The sequence below is a fragment of the Bubalus kerabau genome, chromosome 3 (assembly GCF_029407905.1).
Source record: "Bubalus kerabau isolate K-KA32 ecotype Philippines breed swamp buffalo chromosome 3, PCC_UOA_SB_1v2, whole genome shotgun sequence".
NCBI lineage: Eukaryota > Metazoa > Chordata > Mammalia > Artiodactyla > Bovidae > Bubalus > Bubalus kerabau.
Genome location: NC_073626.1, coordinates 173,311,785 through 173,332,447, shown reverse-complemented (window position 1 = coordinate 173,332,447; position 20,663 = coordinate 173,311,785). Strand labels below are relative to the sequence as shown.

Below are 20,663 nucleotides of genomic sequence, written 5' to 3'. Positions count from 1 at the left end.
AAAATGCTAGGTAGCGGTTAAGAACCTGCCTCCATTAGGGTGGTGTGGTAGGAAGCCTCTGCGTGGCACTTTTCACTGGAGGGGGGGGAAGGCCTCTTAAGAGGTGATATAAGCTGAGATCTGAACTGACAAGTCAGCCATGCCAATGTTTCTATAGCTCATCCTTGTCACTTGAGCATGTTCCCTGCTTATCTCCCTAGCCTCTTCCCATGAGTGTCCAAAGCTTGCTCTGTGCCAAACTGTTTGCAAACACTGGGGTTTTATTCTACCACGCCTTGGCTTATGCTGTTTTTTCTGTCCCCAGTCACCCAGTACGTGTCCGCTTGGCTCCATCCCAGAGTTCAAAATGAAAACCTCCTTAGGATGCTCGCCAGATATCAGAAAGCAGGGTGCAGACCAGAGCATGGGCCCGTCTCCTCCCTGATCAGACAGCCCCAGTGGGTAGCTGTGGGCTTCCTATTCATTCAGTCACAGGAGTGTTTTAGTAAGAACTGCAAAATAATTTGATGGCTCAGAGAATCCCCATCAGCCCTTGTTAAAATACAAAAACCCTGGGCCCAGCCCCACATCTCCTTAATTAGGAACCCCAGAAGTGATTCTGAACATTAGTTCATTTGGGGAAACATCGTCATAGCTGAAGATAGCTTGGTTTTGTTTCAGGTACCAGATGCCAGATATAACTTCCTACCTGGGCAGCTCTAAACTGAAGAAAGTGCTCTGGGTTGAATTTTACATCAATTAAGTTTTGCCAATGATCCATCTGAATAGCTGGCAAAAGCACAACGCAGACAATTTTCTATTCCGTCCAGGGAACCTTCCTTTAGACTCTTTTGACTAACTCCTGGACCATCTGACACTGACTTAGCAGCCAACGTTTTTAAAAAGTAGGTGCTTTAGTTCCAAATAACAAAGAGGGAACTTTTAAGTGGTCAAAGGCCCTGCTTTGTGGTTGGCCTCACCAAGTTCTTCTCCTCAGCCCGCAGTTATCCCGTGACCACCAGGGTGTTGCCTACTGTGAAAAATACCTAGCACATAAGGTTTCTTGAGATTAAATATTATTTGTGCGCTGCTCACTGTAAACCTCACATACTAGACTGTCTATATCAGCAGTTCTCAGGAGGCAGTCTCTGAGATGGGGCACCGGGGGAGTCACCAGCAGACAAGGGTACTTTCTGGCGCGGTTCATTAGCGGGGGAACTAAGGTGGGCGATCAACGCGGTGGAGTCTGAATTCCCGAAAGTCTCGGACCCTTTAGAGAGGAAACGGGACAAACTCTTATCTGCACTGCCTCCAGGAAGCTTTGTGTAGAATGTGGGCCGGGGCCGCCCGTGAAGCCTCTCAGGAAACTCAAGCCCTCCGAGGCAGGTAAGACCCTCCCTGACTGAAAAATCAAGAGACAACTGGTATCCACCGCCCGGGAGTTACGGAACACGCGGCGCCAAAATGTCCGTCCTAAAGCGCAGGCGCCGCGAGCGCGGGCCGCGGATGGGCACCCCGGATACCGCGCGCCAATGGCCCAATCAGAGCTGGCTTTGCACAAAGCGAGTCCCGCCCCAGGCCGCCGCCACGAATCCCCTCCCCCTTCCTTGGCCGCGTCGGCCCGCCCACTCCGGCCCGCGCCCCGCCCCGCGCCGTTCTCAGCTAGAGGCTCGCGATTGGCTCATGAGAGGGACGCGAAATCTGGTTGGTCGAGGCGGAGTCACGAGGGTGCCGTCGTCGCCTTTCCAGAGGCGATTACTGGGCAGGCTCAGTCTTTCGCCTCAGTCTCGAGCGCTAGCTGGCAGCCAAGCGTACGCGCTCAGGGATTAGCGGCCGCCATCGACGGTGCTTAGGTTCCTCTGGGCTCGTCTGCGCCACTCGCTCGCCACACACTCCGCCGTCATAAGCCGCCATCATGGTAAAGCTCGCAAAGGTAAGAGGCCTTGCCCGCGCGAGCATGGACATCAAGGCCCGTTTTTCGAGGAGCGCGCGCGCTGCGCCGCCAGGAGGAGGGCCTGCGCGCCGTCCCGGGCGCGTTCGAGGGCGCCATGCTGTGGGAAGTCTCGCGCGATTAGCTGGGAGGTCTCGCGTTTTTAGCTGCTTCGTAGCGAAGTGAAGAGCTTCGGCAGGTGCCGCGCTGGTAGTGAATGCGGCGGGGAAGGACTTAAGGGCTGAGAGCGGGGAGGGGGAGAAGGGCCTCGGACTGATGAGGCGAAACTCCTGCGACGGGCCGGAGCGGGTCCCCGCCTCCTGACGCACGTGCGGCGGCGCGGGGTTCGCCACGTGGGCCGTGCCGTGTGGGGCCGGCGGCCTGCGGAAGGACCTGGCCTTGTGAGGAGGCGGCGGTGCACCTCGTCTCCGTTCCCGGTCCAGCGGGGTGGGTGGATGGGAGCGGGGCTCCGGAAGGAGGCCCTGCCGCATGCTTTCTGCGCCAGGCTGCGCGCACGTGGTGGCCTGCGACTTATCCCACGTGGCTCTTCCAGGGCTGAAAGGGGCGGGGTTGGTAACCTGGGAAAGGAAGTCTTAATAGAAGACTACGGGTTAGACGTGGTTTTTTTTTTTTTTTTTTTTAAAGCTGCCTTCAGAGTAGGGTGGTGGGATTTGGTGCCACAGTTTACCTCAAAGGCTTTTTCAAGGTGGTTTTCCTCACGTGAAGGGCCTTGAATTGTTGGCAGTTACATTGGTCCAGTTGTAGTCCGCATTGAGAAACGGTGCGGTGAAGCAAGGTTCGATTCTGGTTGGAGGTGTAATTTTTAAAACGGGTGTGCTTGAAGAACGTAGCAAGAAGACAGTAGCCTTTTTATCCAAAGCAAAAGTTTTTTGTGTTTTTTTTTTTAAAGAATTTGAGAGAAAATACGTAGGAAATTGAGTGCTAAGTCGCTTTGGTCGTATCCATTTCTTTGCGGCCCCATGGACTGTAGCCCGCCAGGCTTCTCTGTCCATGGGATTCTCTAGGCAAGAATTCTGGAGTGGGTTGCCATACCCTCCAGGGGATCTTCCCGATCCAGGGTTTGAACCTCCGTCTCTTATGTCTCCTACATTGGCAACCGGGTTCTTTTATCGCTAGCGCCATCTGGGAAGCCCTGTGTTAACATTGGTATGAAGGATAATTTTTATGTAAATTGTAGTTAACAGTATGTAGAGGGAATTCTAAGGGACATTACTGCCGTTTTGCTCTGAAGAATGGCTTGAAATGAGGGAGGGTGTAATGTGTCACGTCTGTTTTAGGCCGGTAAAAATCAAGGTGACTCCAAGAAAATGGCTCCTCCCCCAAAGGAGGTAGAAGAAGATAGTGAAGATGAGGAAATGTCAGAAGATGAAGACGATGAGAGCAGTGGAGAAGAGGTAATTGTATATAGTTCAATGTTGAATTGCCTTGAACTACAAAATGGAGACTTAAAGCAGGTGGTATTGGATGTCTGAAAATATTGGCAGAAAAACCAGGATTCTGTTAATTCACATAGGACCTGTTGTAATGGTCGAGCATTTCACAAAGTTGTATTGACCTGTCAAGATGGCACAAGAATATTTGAATGAACTCGAGAGCAAAGATCTGTAGGTGTGTGTGTGTGCGTGTGCACATGCGTGCACACCTTCTGCAGGGCTTGGTGTGATATATTGTAGTAAATCACTAGTTTCCCACTTTCAACATGTTAGTTCCACATACCAGATAAACAGAGTGAGTTCTACATACCAGATAATCAGGGTGGACAGTTAACTGTCCTGCGAATGGCAGCTCTGAGCATTATATTCAGGTCTGAGGTTAGCCTTATCAGATTCTTCTAGCTTCCAGTAGGATCAGTTGGTCTCTGTTACCCTGTATGGGTTTGATAATACTAATCATTGTTACAGTGGTGTGGATTGAGAGTTGCCACCTTTCATTGTATTAGCACTTATTTAGAACTCCGAGCTACTGTTGGCTCACTGTAAAGACGACTCGTTGCTTTATTTGTTCATATTTCTTATTTAGAATTTAATGAAGGTTTTATTTTGGCACACGTTACCTGATAAAACCAATAGTTAACAAAAAGTAGTTTTGAGTGTAACTTTAAATATAGACAAGTGATGGTTTTTATCAAGCTAATGTGCTCTTCACTAACTTTGCCACTATTGATTATCCCACTTGCCTTTTTTGATGTTCATTTTCTCTTTGGTTCTAAGAATGAGCATTCAGTGAACTTCCTACCTCCACCCACTGTGAGAGCCCCAAATGACTTAATAACATTTAACAGGTTGTCTTCTCTATGTGTTAAGGCTTTATGTGTCAAGTCATAATCCTTAAAACAGTGTATAAAGAGCCAACTCAGTGGAAAAGACCCTGATGCTGGGAAAGGTTGATGGCAAAAGGAGAATAGGGCAGACAGAAGAGGATGAGATGGTTAGGTAACATCACTGACCCAATGGACGTGGATTTGAGCAAACTCCAGGAGATGGTGAGGACAGGGACAGCTGGCTGCAGTCCAGAGTTGGACGTGATTTAGCGACTGAACAACAGTTATTTTCAGATGTGGAAACTATTGAGGCTTAAAATTAAGTTTTAAAACTTTGTCTAAGCCCATGCAGTGGCATCTAGTCTATTTTCAGGGTCTGTGTTAGAGTTTCCTGCAAGATTAAGAGTGTTACTTCAAGTGTACAGAACATGTTAATTTGACCCTACTTTTTAACTTGCTCACATCTGGTGCATGTGGTGGTGAACTGAGGCAGTGCTAGAGTTGATCATTCATTTATGGGACAACTCTTTGAGTTTGAAAACAAGCTTATGTTGTTTTTTATTTATTCTTAAAGGTTGTTATCCCTCAGAAAAAAGGCAAGAAGGCTACCACAACTCCAGCAAAGAAGATGGTGGCTTCCCCAACAAAAAAGGTTGCAGTTGCCACACCAGCAAAGAAAGCAGTTGTCACCCCTGGCAAAAAGGCAGCAGCTATGCCAGCCAAGAAGACAGTTACACCTGCCAAAGCAGTGGTAACACCTGGCAAAAAGGGAGCCACCCCAGGCAAAGCAGTGGTAGCAACCTCTGGTAAGAAGGGAGCAGCCACCCCAGGCAAGGGAGCAAAGAACGGCAAGAATGCCAAGAAGGAAGACAGTGATGAAGAAGATGAAGATGACAGTGAAGAGGAAGACGATGATGATGATGAGGAGGATGAGCCAGCAGTGAGGAAGGCAGCTGCTGCTTTTGGTGCTGCTCCTGCCACAGATGATGAGGATGACGAGGATGACGACGATGATGACGATGATGAGGAGGAGGAGGATGAGGAGGATGAGGAGGACGAAGATGGTAAGGCATTGTATTGGTAGTTCCTGGACTCCTGTTTGCAAGGTACATTAGGGATGAGGTGTGGGTGGTAGAACTACATGTTGCTGAAAACCTGGGGGGTTAGATAAGAATCATCCCAGGGATTCTCTGGACTGATTGTGATGCACTAGATTGGGACCCATGAAAGATTGCCTGCTTGTGTTGCTCAGTCCTTTCGATGCTTTGCAACCCCACAGATTATAGCTGCTCCTGAGTAGAATGCTTCAAACAGCTCATTCTTTATTTACTTATCATAGCTCTAAGCACAGTGGCATGAATAAGATTACACTTATTTTCCTTTAGGTCTTCGTAGAACTGGGATAGAACTCAGTTTTTGACTAGGTGGCTTCTCTTTCAGACTCTGAAGAAGAACCTATGGAGATTGTACCAGCCAAAGGAAAGAAAGCTCCAGTAAAGGCTGTTCCTGTGAAGGCTAAGAGCACTGCTGAAGATGAAGATGAAGAGGAGGAGGATGATGATGAAGAGGAGGAGGAAGAGGATGACGATGATGAAGAGGATGACGACGATGAGGAGGAAGAAGAGGAGGAGGAGGAAGAAGAGGAGGAGGAAGAAGGTAATGAGTTGGATTCTGAAGTACATTGATATGAGTTTTGTTTAAAAGGAGGTACTTGAGTATGTGTGGATGACACTTGTGGATGACATAGATTGTTTGAACTCTTGTCCAGAGCCTGTCAAAGAAGCACCTGGAAAACGAAAGAAGGAAATGGCCAAACAAAAAGCAGCTCCTGAAGCCAAGAAACAAAAAGTGGAAGGTAACTTAGAGAATTGGGGGATTGGGAAATGATACCACATAGCGCAAGTGATGAACAATAAAGGGACTTAATACTGAAACCTGATGTTATATTTCAACGTGCTGATGTGCTGTGTACAGAAATAATTTGATTAATACTTAAGTATACTGAAAAATTGACTAATTTGAGAAAATTTTTGTACAGGCACAGAACCAACTACGTCTTTCAATCTCTTTGTTGGAAACCTGAACTTCAATAAATCTGCTCCTGAATTGAAAACGGGTATCAGTGATCTTTTTGCTAAAAATGATCTTGCTGTTGTCGATGTCAGAATTGGTGTGTCTAGGTAAGTATGGGGGGCCTGTGTCATAACATCACACATTGTTTGTGGGTCTGCTGTTGCTTTTTCCTTTCAATTTTAGGACCTTAGCTCATTATCCTTAAACGAGAATATCTAAAAGTCTTCAAAGATTAGACATTATTGAATTAAATAATTTGATTATCAAATTGTGAAACCCCCAAATTGAAATTTTCATAATTCCCCTTAATTTTTGATATAACACAAACTAAATATTTCTTAGACCTGAAAAGCCATAATAGTGAATGCTTTTAAACAGGATTCTCTTAGTGCTTAAACAGGTTCTTTTATCATGTGCTATTAGTTGTTAAGCAGCAGTGAAGCTAATGAAGATCTCAGAGATGAACTTGCATCATTAGGTCTTGATACTTATAGACCCTGTTCTATAGCCCCATCTTAAAGGGCTTAACTTAATTTTGTTAATAGTATAGGTGCTTCTTAATCTTTGTTTGCACTATCATGTTAGTGTTACTGCTTGTCCAGAGTACTTGTTAGCTGTGACTCTTGTGGGTTTGTCCCACCACCCCCTGACCTGTGATTTTTAAAATTTTTGTCCCTTCACTTTAAAGGAAGTTTGGCTATGTGGATTTTGAATCTGCTGAAGACCTGGAAAAAGCCTTGGAACTCACTGGTTTAAAAGTCTTTGGCAATGAAATTAAACTAGAAAAACCAAAGGGAAAAGACAGTAAGAAAGGTATGTAAAGCTTTGGGTAACGCTGATACTGATAGCTTGTTCGTAGTTATGTATCTAATTTAATGTAGACAAGCCGGGGTAAGTAGTTTAACCTTTTTCTTTTGGCTTCCTTATATGTTGAGGATTAAATGAATTAGAATGTTAAATGTTTACATCAGTGCTTGGCACTGCTTGCTAGACTTAAAAAATAATTGGTTCAGTATATCTAAATTAATAGTCTTTTCCTCACTGGACCTAGAGCAGATCTCTTAACTACTCTCTTTGCATCTTTTACCCTTTTCTAGACACTTGTCACCTTTCAAGTGTGTGTTCATCCCCTTTTTATTTTTAAATTTTTTAAAATAAAAATTTGGGGCACCTGCATTGTATACCTTATGAAATCCTAGTTCCCTGACCAGGAATCAAACTGTGCCCCATGCAGCAGTGGAAGCACAAGAGCCCCAACCATTGGACCATGAGGGAATTCTCTACAGTATTTTTTCCCATTGTCTTTTAAATTAAAACATACTAAACACTTTATATACATAGCATACAATGTTTAGCTCTCTTTTTAAGTGTTCAGCACATAGTTAGCTGTCAGCCATGAAAGCAGTTTGTTTTGCCATTGCTATATCTCCATAATACATAACAGCAGAGTGCCTTTTATGTTATGAAAGCTAAAAATTATTATTATTATTATTATTTTTTGGTTGTGCCCTGTTGCAAGCAGGGTCTTAATTCCCCAACCAAGGATCAAACCTGTGCTCCTGCATTAGGAGCTCAGTCTTCACCACTGGACTACCAGAGTAGTCCATAAAAATTTTAGCAAGGACTTGTACATTGGTCAGTCTTTGATCTTTGGGACAAGAAGGGTCTTTTAAGCCATTCAGTTTATTTTTATGTTTTTGTTTTTTTTTTTTAATCTAGATCGAGATGCAAGAACACTTCTGGCTAAAAATCTGCCTTACAAAGTTACTCAGGATGAATTAAAAGAAGTGTTTGAAGATGCTGTGGAGATCAGATTAGTCAGCAAGGATGGAAAGAGTAAAGGGTATGTTTTGTGTCTACTGAAATGTTTCATTAGAATTAATGCACTTTAATTTATAGAATAAATGTTGATTTAACTTTCCTATGTTTGTGATTTTGGGCAAATTATTCTATAACCTCAGTTTCCTATCTGTACAGTGAGGATAATGTACCTAATTCAGAATAATTTTATTATAAACTAACATAAAAGTACTACCTAAGGCCTAGCTTTCTAGAAGTATTGGGTAAGCTTTCTGTAGTGGGAGGAAAGTTTTAGTTGAAAAGTGGGAAATGGCAGAAACCTTGAACATTTCAATTAATATAAAACAAAGGGCATTTTTATTTTACTTGTCTGAAATAAAGTCATATTGTTGAGATTAAGAGAGAATTAATATGTTTTTTAAAACCGAGTGAGTTCTTTACTTTTTTTTTCCCCTATTGTAGGATTGCTTATATTGAATTTAAGACAGAAGCTGATGCAGAAAAAACCTTGGAAGAAAAGCAGGGAACAGAGATAGATGGGCGATCCATTTCTCTGTACTACACCGGAGAGAAAGGTCAAAGTCAAGACCATAGAGGTGGAAAGAATAGCACTTGGAGTGGTAAGAATTTAAGTTGTCCTTCTGGGTTCTGAAATTTAGGAGAGAAAAGAAATCCTTTGCATCTTTGTACTTGATATAGTGGATAAACTGTATGTAAATCAGCATGCTATACCTCTATTTGTAATTGTCTTGAATGAGAGCTATATGAAATATTTGTGCTAGAATATAGATAAATCTAGCTTCCTCTGTATGTTTTATACTGTAAAGAACTTAGATTGTGTGCATTTAAATTAGAATATTGTTCTAAGAAGACACAGGGCTATAGTCAGCTTGCATATCTGCACAGTAGGAATGGAAGGAACCAGCATGTGAGTACTTAACAGGTATTTGATGTTGAGTAGTAAGTAGGATGGAGAAGGCAATGGCACCCCACTCCAGTACTCTTGCCTGGAAAATCGCATGGACAGAGGAGCCTGGTAGGCTGTAATCCATGGGGTCGTGAAGAGTCGGACATGACTGAGCGACTTGACTTTCACTTCACTTTCATTCGTTGGAGAAGGAAATGGCAACCCACTCCAGTGTTCTGTGGGCTGCTGTCTATGGGGTTGTACAGTCGGACACAACTGAAGCGACTTAGCAGCAGCAAGTAGGATTCCACCTATGTTAACATTGGTGTGTTACCTCTCTGAAGCACAGAAGTTCTTGGAGAACACGGTACAGCTGTGACTTAAGTTGGGATGTACTGCTTCAGAGTCTTAACTTGACATTTCTTTATTTATAGGTGAATCAAAAACCCTGGTTTTAAGCAACCTCTCCTATAGTGCAACGGAAGAAACTCTTCAGGAAGTATTTGAGAAGGCAACTCATATCAAGGTGCCCCAGAACCAAAATGGCAAATCTAAAGGGTAAAGTATCTTTATGTCACCAGTTACAGGCTTTTTAAGAGTTATCTTGTGGAGGTGAAATCATGTTCTGACATTTAGAAGAAGCTGCATTGTTTAAGGATTTGCTTGAGGAAAAAGGCTTGGTGGCAGTAGCGGAGTCATGTGCTTGGTAACTTATTCTAAGTATTGACTTAATCCTCAGGTATGCATTTATAGAATTTGCTTCATTTGAAGATGCTAAAGAAGCTTTAAATTCATGTAATAAAAGGGAAATTGAGGGCAGAGCCATCAGACTGGAGTTGCAAGGACCCAGGGGATCACCTAATGCAAGAAGCCGTAAGTCACTTTGTTAACAGGAATTTGTGGTTGGGTCCTGAGATCTACAGAAGAACATTTGCTTCTTTCTGTTGCTGCTGAGTAAATGATACTGGATATGATGACTGATTATCTGAGAAGTAACTGATGAAATCTCAAGAAAATTCCTCTAGATAGTCAAGTTCTGATCCAGCCAAGTCAGCACTGAGCAGCACATTGACCTGTGGTTTACTGTCTTGTGTTTATAGCTGCCTGTTTTAGGACTGCAGTTACTTACTTGGGTTGCTGCTGCTTCTGTTTTCCATAAAAAGATTCTTAACTGCTCTGGTGATCAGTGTAAACATTACGTGGAATTTGGTCCAAACCCTTTGCTGAATTAAGCATTAATTGGCCCAGGTTGCTTTAACCTGCTTTTTCTCATACAGACACTCTTAAGTGAAAGGCTAGCATTTGCTAAGGCAAGCATTCTTAGCCAGTAGTCAGATGCTAGACTGTAACGTAAATCCAGTGTTGTCATGGATTGTGACTGATACAGTTTTTATTTTTATTTCCCAGAGCCATCCAAAACTCTCTTTGTCAAAGGTCTCTCTGAGGATACCACAGAAGAGACGTTAAAAGAGTCATTTGATGGCTCTATTCGAGCAAGGATAGTCACTGACCGGGAGACTGGATCCTCCAAAGGGTAAGAGGCAGGAAATGTGCGGCTCTCCCACCTTGAGTCTTCTCACTGAGCTCCTTTCTGTCAATCAGTGACAGTTGAGGATTCGCACGAGAAGAAGAGAGAATTCACGGAGCTAGCGTTGTTGCCTTCTGTCTTCACAGAGGCCTATTCAGCTGTTTTGTGAGACATTCTGTTTCAACTTTCTGTAGGGAAGTGCTCTCACCTGGGTCTTTCTCAGTTTAAGGCTTATGGGATCGGTATGGAACATGTGAGATTAAACTTGGCATATGTGTGCTTTATAACAGGCAATTTCATTTGGTGTTTTAGGTTTGGTTTTGTAGACTTCAACAGCGAGGAAGATGCCAAAGCTGCCAAGGAGGCCATGGAAGATGGTGAAATCGATGGAAACAAAGTCACTTTGGACTGGGCCAAACCTAAGGGTGAAGGTGGCTTTGGTGGCCGAGGAGGAGGCAGAGGTGGCTTTGGAGGCCGAGGTGGTGGCAGAGGAGGCCGAGGTGGCTTTGGTGGCAGAGGCCGGGGAGGCTTTGGAGGTAAGAAGCGTGGAGGGCCACCCTGCTATGTTCACGGGATGCTGTTTAAGTGGCCATGCACTTCCCAACCTGCGAATCCATGTTTCCGCATCCGTCCCCAAGTCCTTACTCACCCTGCTGGGGAGGGATGACTGGCAGTTTTGGAGCCTGTTTAATGATGCCTTGCTTTTCTGCAGGGCGAGGAGGCTTCCGAGGAGGCAGAGGAGGAGGAGGAGACCACAAGCCACAAGGAAAGAAGACGAAGTTTGAATAGTTTCTTCTATCCCTGTCTCTCCCTCTTCCATTTGAAAGAAAGGACTCTGGGGTTTTTACTCTGTTAACTGATCAATGACAGAGCCTTCTGAGGACATTCCAAGACAGTATACAGCTCTGTGGTCTACTTGGAAATCCGTATAGATAACATTTCAAGGGAGGTAACCCTGTTGGTGTTGACTGGATATTCGTATAAACTTTTTAAAGAGTGATAGAGCTAACCCTTATCTGTAAGTTTTGAATTTATATTGTTTCTTCCCATGTACAAAACCATTTTTTTCCTACGGAGGTTTTTTTTGTTTGTTTTTTTTTGTTTGTTTGTTTTTTTGCGCATTGGGGGGTGTAAAGGAAAGCAGAATGTTTTATCATGATTTTTGCTTCAGCAATTTGGGACAGATTAAAAGTCCTAGAACTCTGGTGCCAGCCTTGTACTTCCTGTCTTAGAGTGTTTCTCCTTGAATATCACTGAGAGTGGAGCATGGTGGAGCCAAGTTCTACCACTCCACATCTGTTCCACCCCTGATGAAGATGTTTCTGCTTTGGTTTTGAGTGTCCCAGCCATAAGTTTTGGTGAAATGGCTACTAAAGTAACAACCGCAGCCTTGCAGCCTTGTGTGTCTTCATATGAAAGCCTGCTATGATCTTATCCCAATTACAAACAGTCCTGAGGGTCAGGTGTCCTGAAAAAGTGCTCTGGAAAGAGGGCTAGGAACGCTTTGGTTGAGCCTCTTAGATAAGCATACAAGAGCAGTGCCTTATGAGAATTCTTCTGGGGTGTATGGGCCAAAATGAAAGCTTCCAACAACTTTGGTTAAAACTGACAAGAAAGGCCTTCAGTTTTGCACTGGGTTAATTCAGACATTTGCCAAGTGTTCCCTGCCCACCCCACTTCCAAATAAAGGTCACATGAGAGACCTAGGTCAAGGGATTAACATTTTAGTTGAAAAACAGTGCCCTAGGTGATAGAAAGAATGAAAGATACTAGTGGAATAGAAGGCCAGCTGAAAGCTAGAAACCAGAGGTCACCAAGCCTGTTAGGAACCGGGCTGAATAATAGGTGATCCAGTGCCATCACAGAATTACCAGCTGAGCTCTGCCTCCTGTCAGGTCAGCAGTGGCATAAATAATGTCACTTGAATCACCCCCAACCTATCCCCACCCCATGGGAAAAAACGACCAGTCCTTGGTGCAGATTTCTGGCTCTGAGTTGCTGGTGGAGTGAGGGTGTCTAAACCTTGAGCATGCGATGCACCATGTCTCGGTCACTCTGGTGCACTCTTTGTGGACCTATGGACAGTAGCCTACTAGGCAGCTCTAGTATTCCAGGCAAGGATGGATATTAGAATGAGTTGCCATTTCCTACTCCAGAAAATTTTCCCCACCCAGGATTGAACCTTAGTCTCACATCTCCATGGCAGGTGGATTCTTTACTAGTGTCACTTGACTACCTACCAAGTCTGTTGTACGACAGGGCAGGAGGGCAGGATAAATACCTACTTTGAAGCAGGGAAGATTGAAAATTTGGTTCTGCTAGAAAGAAAAGCCAGCATAGGGACATCATCCGATTAACCAAACCTAAAAACGAAAATGAACCCTTTGTGACCTATATTTTCTAGATTTAAAAGATCTAATTGGTTAGAGCCGTTTGTGCTAGTGCATGCTGGCTGAGGCACTTCAGTCGTGTCAGACCCCGTGACCCCATGGACTGTAGCCCACCAGGCTCGTCTGTCTGTGGGATTATCCAGGCAAGAATGCTAGAGTGGGTTGCCATTTCCTACTCCATGGGAAATGCAGAGATCAAACCTCCATCTTCTGTGTCTCTAGCATTGGGAGATGAACTCTTCACCACTGAGCCATCTGGGATGGCTCATGTTGTCTGTTACCTCTTGAAGCAAACGTGTAGAATTTTTGACTGGACGTGTGGAAATTTGCATCAGCGGCAGCTCAGTCTGTCACAAACTGGACAGTCACAAACTGGACATTTAGGAAGGGCCTGTATGATTGGTCTCTAGTTCTCCAGGGCCTTTTCCATTATCCAGCAGCTGTCTCTTGTGGGTACCATCCCTGACTGCTTAGCTCAACTTTAGACAAGTTCCTGGGTTTAAACCTGAAGGTGTAATAAACAAGTTGGCCATCTAGAAACATGAATTAGCATTTGCTGGCTTGCTAACCCACTAGCAGCTAATGCTGCTTATGCTGTACCCATGGTGTGCCAGGCTTTGATCTCAGTGTCTAACCTGCTGTGGGGCAGGATGAGCAGAAAAACAGTTCTTTAATCCTAACTGTTCTTCCTTCCCGTCAAGTGAAGGAGATTGTCAAACACTATATACTACAGTTATTCCAGCCAGGGATATTATGGTGATTTCCACTGGGATGAAGATGAAGGGTGGTTACCCTGTAGCACTTGAATTTAGGGAGTCCAACAAACCTCTTAATCCTAGGCCTTCTCAGCGCCTGTCTGGTCTCTTGGTGAGGGTTTTGCAGCCATTTTAGAAAAGCAGCTCCCTACAGCAAATGGTTGTCGCCACTTTCATCACTCTTCCAGTAGGTGGCAGCACACCCACAAAGATGTGGACACCTGACAGGGAGGAGTCTGGGGGGAAGCCTGAAGTTTAGTTTCAGGTCAATGCGTCTTCCATCTCAGTTTAAGTAGTGGTGGTGGTAGTCATTCAGCCATGTCCAACTCTTTGTGACCCCATGGACTATAGCCCTCCAGCCACAGGATTTCCCAGATAAGAATACTGGAGTGGGTTGCTATTTCCTTCTCCAGAGGATCTTCCTGATCCAGGGGCCGAACCCGCGTCTCCTGCATTGGTAAAGTGAACTTGCTCAGTGGTGTCTGACTCTGCGACCCCATGGACTGTAGCCTACTACGCTCCTCCGTCCATGGGATTTTCCAGGCAAGAGTACTGAAGTGGGTTGCCATTTCCTTCTCCAGAGGATCTTCCTAACCCAGGGATCGAACCCAGGTCTCCCACACTGTAGGCAGACACTTTGCTGTCTGAGCCACCAGGGAAGTCCAAGAAGTCCTTCATTGGTAGGTGGATTCTTTACCACTGAACCACTAGAGAAACCCCGGGTTTAGGAATCTGCAGAAAGTCCACTCAGAGCACAGGAATGCTGTGGAATCCCCACAAAAAAGTGGATACTAATTGGGCCCAAGAACTAAATTTTGTTGAATGGTTGTCCTATGCTCTTTATCTCTCTGAGTTGTCACTTATCCATACTTGGCCCACTAATAACTTCATTGTAACTCAGTCTTTGTCTCCCTTCAGCCTTAAAAAGTGCAAAGCTTTTCTCATCTGAAAAGAGTTTGTCTCTTCACCCTACCTCCCTTCCTAGCTGTTCCCTCTAAACTTTATTGCCAAACTTCGAGAAGGGTAACACTGCTGCTTCCCACTTCTTTGCCTCCAGCAGGGTGGCTGCTGTCCCCACACCAGCATTGAATCCGTTAATGGGTTCTCATGATCAAAGGCTGTAAATCCAGTGGTTGGTCTTCCCTTAGGTTATGGCTTCCCTGCAGCATCTGATAATTCCTTTCTGCCTGAAACTTCCTTTTCTCCCACTTAGGAAAGGGGTGGTGGCTCTAACAGTAGACCAGTGTGAAGGGGGACAAGAACAAATACCCCTCGGAGTAGAGCCTCTCAGAATTTTACCCAATTAATATGTGTGAGCTAGTGGCTGTTCCTCCATGTCAGGTAACCCCGTAATTAGAGGAGAAAGACTTAATGATCCTTCTACTTGAAATGTGAAAAGAACACTTGTATAACTGCTGACTTCTGAGTGGAGGGACTTGGTTTTATTTACTGTCCTGTCTCATGGCCCTAGGATAGTCTGTGACACATAGTAGGTACTCAGTAGATAATGAATGAAGAAATCCTGGAGAAACGCCTTCCCTCAACAGCAGGAAACCTATGGCAGCAGCAGGAAGGAGTGTCTAAGGCCAGGAATTCTTAACATATTTTTGAAGTTCTTAACCTTTTTGTGTTGGAAATTCTTGGGTAAAGCCTTTGAAAACTTCAAAATAATATTTCCCATTAAAAAAAAAAAAAGGATTATAAAGGAAATAAGTATACTGAAAAAAGTTTTCAAAATATTAATATACATCATTTGTGATAGAATTACGTGTTCACTAATGCATTAGGTAGGTGTGCGTGCATGCTAAGTCGTTTCAGTCGTGTCCAACTCTGTGCCACCCTATGGACTGTAACCCACCAGGCTCCTCTGTCCATGGGATTCTCCAGGCAAGAATACTGGAGTGGGTTGCCATTTTCTTTTCCAGGGGATTTTCCCAACCCAGGGTTTTCGAACCCTGGGTTCGAACCTGGGTCTCCCACATTGCAGGCAGATTCTTTACCATCTGAGCCACCAGGAAAGCCCCAGGTAAGATGTATTTACATTTAAAATACAGTTCCTGTAACATGCGTGCTCAGTCGTGTTTGACTCTTTGTGACCCCCCCTGCCAGACTCCTCTGTCCATGGGATTTTCCAGGCAAGAATGCTGGAGTGGGTTGCCATTTCCTACCCCAGGGGATCTTCCTGACCCAGGGAGTGAACCTGTGTCTCTTGCATCTCTTGCATTGGCAGGCGGATTCTTTACCATTGCACCACCTGAGAAGCCCAAAATATAGTTAGGGAGTTTGGTTCTGGTAATGATGGAGTGGCTTTTAACAGATTAACCCTCCTGTTGGTAATTATAAACTTGACAAAATATAAAAATCAACTTCTGAGGTGTTGAAGACCAAACAATAGAAGCTGAAACAGGTACCATCCTTGAAAGAAGCTAAAGACACTGGGGAAGATACATGTTTAACCAGCTTTTCCCTTGAGGATATTTCCCCCACCCACCACGGATTGGCATGAATCTTTGGACATAGACTTTAAGTAGAAAGGGGGTCTTACTAAACTGAGAAGTCAGGTTGGAGCAAATGTGAATCTGGCAACCTACCTGTAGAGAAGAGAACTAATTGCCTTCAAATTCTTGATGGAGTCCTATATTTATGAGCAGCACAAGACTCGCATGTTGTTGCTGTTCAGTTGCTCAGTTGTGTCCGACTCTGTGACCCCATGGACTGCAGCACGCCAGGCATCCCTGTCCTTCACAGTCTCCCGGAGCTTGCTCAAACTCATGTCCATTGAATCGGTGATGGCATCCAGCCATCTCATCCTGTGTCGTCCCCTTCCTCTCCTGCCTTCAATCTTTCCCAGCATCAAGGTCTTTTCCAGTTATCAGTTCTTCTCATCAGGTGGCCAAAGTACTGGAACTTCAGCTTCAGCATCAGTCCTTCCAATTAATTTTCAGGGTTGATTTACTTTAAGATTGACTGGTTAGATCTCCTTGCAGTCCAAGGGACTCTCAAGAGTCTTCTTTAGCACCACAGTTCAAAAGCATCAGTCCTTCAGTCTTCTTTATGGTCTAACTCTCACATCCATACACATCTACTGGAAAAACCGTAGCTTTGACTAGACGGACCTTTGTCGGGAAAGTGATGTCTGCTTTTAAATATACTGTCTAGTTTTGTCATAGCTTTTCTTCCAAGGAGCAAGCATCTTCTAATTTCATGGCTGCAGTCACTATCCACAGTGATTTTAGAGCCCAAGAAAATAAAGTCTGTCATTGTTTCCGTTTTTTCACCATCTTTTTGCCATGAAGTGATGGGGCTGGACACCATGATCTTTGTTTTTTGAATGTTGAGTTTTAAGTCAACTTTTTCACTCTCCTCCCAGGGGAAAACAGGAAAGGTGAGAAAGAGCTGGCTATAGATTCCAGCAGATACCTGGTGCTGAAGGGAAGTTTGGAGTTCAAATTTTGCCCAGTTAGAAGGGTTTGGTAAACACTTAAAGTGTTTCTTCGAAACTCAGAAGGGTCATACATTAGACATACAGAATAGCGCATTCCAGGACTAAGGACTAAGGACTAGGACTAAGGGCAAAATACGAAACTGAAGTAGACTCACTCTAACAAAGCGTAAAACCTAAAACTCCCCCACATAATCAGTGGGGGAGTCTGCTGGGAATTTAATTGCATACTAGAACAAAATCTAACAGTGTTCAGGAGAAGATAACAATCCAGACTCTGCAATATGTCATTCATATTGTCCAGTAAGCAAAAAGATTAATAGACGTGCAATGAACCATGACTGTCCACAATCAAGAGAAAAAGGCAAACAACTCATGTTGAAATTTGTAAGCAAGCACTTCAATCATTGTAAACATGTTAAAGAATCTACAGGAAAAGATAAGTATATTGAATGAAGAAATGAGGAATTTCTGGAGAGAATGGAAACTCTAAGAACTGAGTGGAAATCCTAGAAGTGAAAGTGCTATGTTAAAAATTTAGCTAGAAAGGCTTAGTAGCAGCAAAAAGGATCCGTAAGGATCCAAAAGGATCGGTCTAGAAAATAGACCAATAGCAGTATAGAGTTCAAAACATGCTACTCCTAAATATGATATCAATAGATATTAAATATTTCAAGCTGAAGGAACTTGAGAAACAGCAAGTACATGAAGGATTTTTGGAGTGTCCCCTGAAGCAGCTCATAAAACCCTCATATGAATGTACCCTCCTTATACCCAGAAGAAGGACTTCCCTGGTGGCTCTGATGGTAAAGCGTCTGCCTACAATGTGGGAGACCCGGGTTCAATCCCTGGGTTGGGAAGATCTCCTGGAGAAGGAAATGGCAACCTACTCCAGTATTCTTGCCTGGAAAATCCCATGGATGGAAGAGCCTGGTAGGCTACAGTCCACTGGGTCGCAGAGTCCGGACACGACTGAGCAATTTCACTTTCTGTCTCTGAAGACAGAGGGACACCAAGAGGGAATTTTAAGGAATAGGCCTGCTGTTTTCCCCATTTACTACACTCAGTTTATATCCTTTTTTTTTTTTTTTTTTTGGTCCTTTCTTATTTTTCCACAACTCTCCATTATTCATCAAACCTAACATAAAAATACTCAGGTTTAACCACTTATTCAAGTCTTCATTTCCTTATAAAGGCTTCCATGTCTCGTAAGACTTAAATAAATCTGTCTGCTTTTCTCTTATTTATTTGGCTACATCAGGTCTTTGTTGGTGGTGCACAGGTTTGCTCTGTGTTATGTGGGATCTCAGTTTCCCCCACCAGGGACTGAATGCAAGTCCCCTGCATAAGAAGGCAGATTCTTAACCATTGGATCACCAGGGAAGGCCTGCTTTTCTCTCTGTCTCTTGTTAAATTTTTTAATTGCAGGATAATTGCTTTACAAAATTTTGTTGTTTTCTGCCAAACCTTAACATGAATCAGCCATAGGTCTATATAAATCCCCTCCCTTTTGAACCTCCTTCCCATCTCCCTTCCCACCCCACCCCTCTAGGTTGATACAGAGCCCCTGTTTGAGTTTCCTGAGCCATACAGCAAATTCCCATTGGCTATCTATTTTACATATGATGATGTAAGTTTCCGTGTTACTCTTTCCATACATCCCACCCTCTCCTCCCCTCTCCCCATGTCCATAAGTCTGTTCTCTATCTCTGTTTCTCCGTTGCTGCCCTCCCTGTAAATAAGTTCTTCAGTACCATTCTCCTAGATTCTGTATATATGTGTTAGAATACAATATTTGTCTTTCTCTTTCTGGCTTCCCTTGTGGTTCAGCTGGTAAAGAATCCACCTGCTTTTCTCTTTTTAAATCTTTTTTTTTTTTTTTTAATCTGTTGTTACAGGGCTCTAGCCAAGAACTTAGACATGTAAAGGAAAAAGATACTTTTCCTCCCCAACATGATCCAAACTAAAGCTCTAAGAGAAAAAGTTGGGAGAAAAAGAAACAGAGCCTCAATGGCAATATCAAATTGTCTATCATATGTGGAATTGAGTCCAAGAAGGAGAGGAAGGAAGGAATGGGCACAAATAAATCTCTTAGAAAAATAATGGCAGAAAAATATCTAAATTGATGAAAAACAACCTACAGAGCCAAGAAGAAAGTCACACACACCTCAGCATAGCATAACTGAGTTGTTGAAAAACAAAATAAACTTTTAAACAAAGCCAGGCAAAAGAATGAAGGCTAAGACTCACAGGAAAATGACAAGATAATGGATGATAGTGTTAAAGGAAAAGTATCAATCTAGAATTCTGTATCTATAAAGTGTTTTTCAAAAATAAAGGGAAATAAGTCATTTTCAAACAACTGAAGCTGAGAGAGCTCATCAGTAAGTATACTTGAGTTTTGAGAAATGCTGAAGAAAGTTTTTCATGCTGAAGGGGAATGATATCAAATGGAAAGCTGGGTTTTCCAGAAGAAATAAAGAGCACCAGAATGCTAAATAATACCCTTTGAAAGACTACTGCATAAAGCAAAAACCTAACACATATTTGCTGGGGTTTATAATATATGTAAAAGTAAAATACATGATAAAAATAGCACAAACTAAGGAAGTGGGTCAATGAAGCTGTATGATTTTGAGATCCTTGTGTTAGACTTAAGCTAGTATAAAGTTAATTCAGGGTAAACCGTGATAAATTAAAAATACATAGTGTATGTTTAACCCTGGTTGTTCAGTTGCTCAGTAGTGTCCAACTCTTTGTGACCCCCTGAACTGCAGGACGCTAGGCTTCCCTGTCCTTCACTATTTCCTGGACCTTGCTCAAACTCATGTCCATTGAGTCAGTGATGCCATCCAACCATCTCATCCTCTGTCACTCCCTCTTATCCTACCCTGAATCTTTCCCAGCTTTGGGGTCTTTTCCAATGAGTCAGCTCTTCACATCAGGTGGCCAAAGTATTGGAGCTTCAGCATCAGTCCTTCCAGTGAATATTCAGGGTTGATTTCCTTTAGGATCGACTGGCTTGATCTCCTTGCTGTCCAAGGGACTCTCAAAAGTCTTCGCCAGAACCACAAGTTGAATGCATCAATTCTTTGGTGCTCAGTCTTCTTTATGGCTTTATAGTCCAACTCTCACATCCATACATAACTACTAGAAAAACCATAGCTTTAACTATACAGACCTTTGTCGGGCAAGTGATGTCTCTGCTTTTTAATATGGCATTTAGTTTTGTCATAGCTTTCCTTCCAAAGAGCAAGTGTATTTTAATTTTGTGGCTGCAGTCATCATTCTCAGTGATTTTGGAGCCCAAGAAAATAAAATCTGTCACTATTTCCACATATCCCTCATCTATTTGCATGAAGTGATGGGACTGGATGCCATGACCTTAGTTTTTTGAATGTTGAGTTTTAAGTCAGTGTTTTCACTCTCCTCTTTCACCCTCAACAGGTTCTTTAGTTCCTCTTCACTTTCAGCCATTAGAATGGTATCATCTGCATATCTGAGTTTATTGATATTTCTCCCAGAAATCTTGATTCCAGCTTGTGATTTATCCAGCCAGGCATTTTACATGAGGTACT

General features: G+C 43.5%; 1 protein-coding gene and 3 non-coding genes across 5 annotated transcripts; all 4 read left to right on the top strand.

Annotated features, from left to right (window-relative positions):
• Positions 1-1,743: 1,743 nt before the first annotated feature.
• On the top strand, positions 1,744-11,703 carry NCL (nucleolin). Of its 2 annotated transcripts, none has more exons than XM_055573726.1 (14): positions 1,744-1,912; positions 3,208-3,324; positions 4,765-5,254; positions 5,631-5,846; positions 5,959-6,045; positions 6,229-6,370; positions 6,952-7,076; positions 7,983-8,106; positions 8,526-8,683; positions 9,405-9,528; positions 9,710-9,843; positions 10,378-10,504; positions 10,811-11,034; positions 11,211-11,703. In XM_055573726.1, exons 1-14 carry the CDS (start codon positions 1,895-1,897, stop codon positions 11,285-11,287), a joined length of 2,163 nt encoding a protein of 720 aa, XP_055429701.1. In that variant the 5' UTR covers positions 1,744-1,894; the 3' UTR covers positions 11,288-11,703. The 2 variants fall into 2 exon arrangements, with proteins under 2 accessions (XP_055429701.1, XP_055429702.1); XM_055573727.1 differs by lacking the exon at positions 1,744-1,912 and adding an exon at positions 2,202-2,356.
• LOC129648088 (small nucleolar RNA SNORD82) lies at positions 6,086-6,155 on the top strand. The gene has a single exon (XR_008712675.1). It is a non-coding gene; the product is annotated as a small nucleolar RNA SNORD82 (small nucleolar RNA).
• Positions 9,936-10,015, top strand: LOC129648097 (small nucleolar RNA SNORD20). Its single transcript, XR_008712683.1, has one exon. It is a non-coding gene; the product is annotated as a small nucleolar RNA SNORD20 (small nucleolar RNA).
• On the top strand, positions 10,541-10,674 carry LOC129648074 (small nucleolar RNA SNORA75). The gene has a single exon (XR_008712668.1). It is a non-coding gene; the product is annotated as a small nucleolar RNA SNORA75 (small nucleolar RNA).
• Positions 11,704-20,663: the final 8,960 nt, after the last annotated feature.

Bases quoted from the DNA above. Each gene is read 5' to 3' on its own strand.
- NCL (XM_055573726.1), top strand. The intron at 7,077-7,982 runs GTATGTAAAGCT...TTTTTAATCTAG, and splicing joins GGGAAAAGACAGTAAGAAAG to ATCGAGATGCAAGAACACTT. The intron at 11,035-11,210 runs GTAAGAAGCGTG...GCTTTTCTGCAG, and splicing joins AGGCCGGGGAGGCTTTGGAG to GGCGAGGAGGCTTCCGAGGA.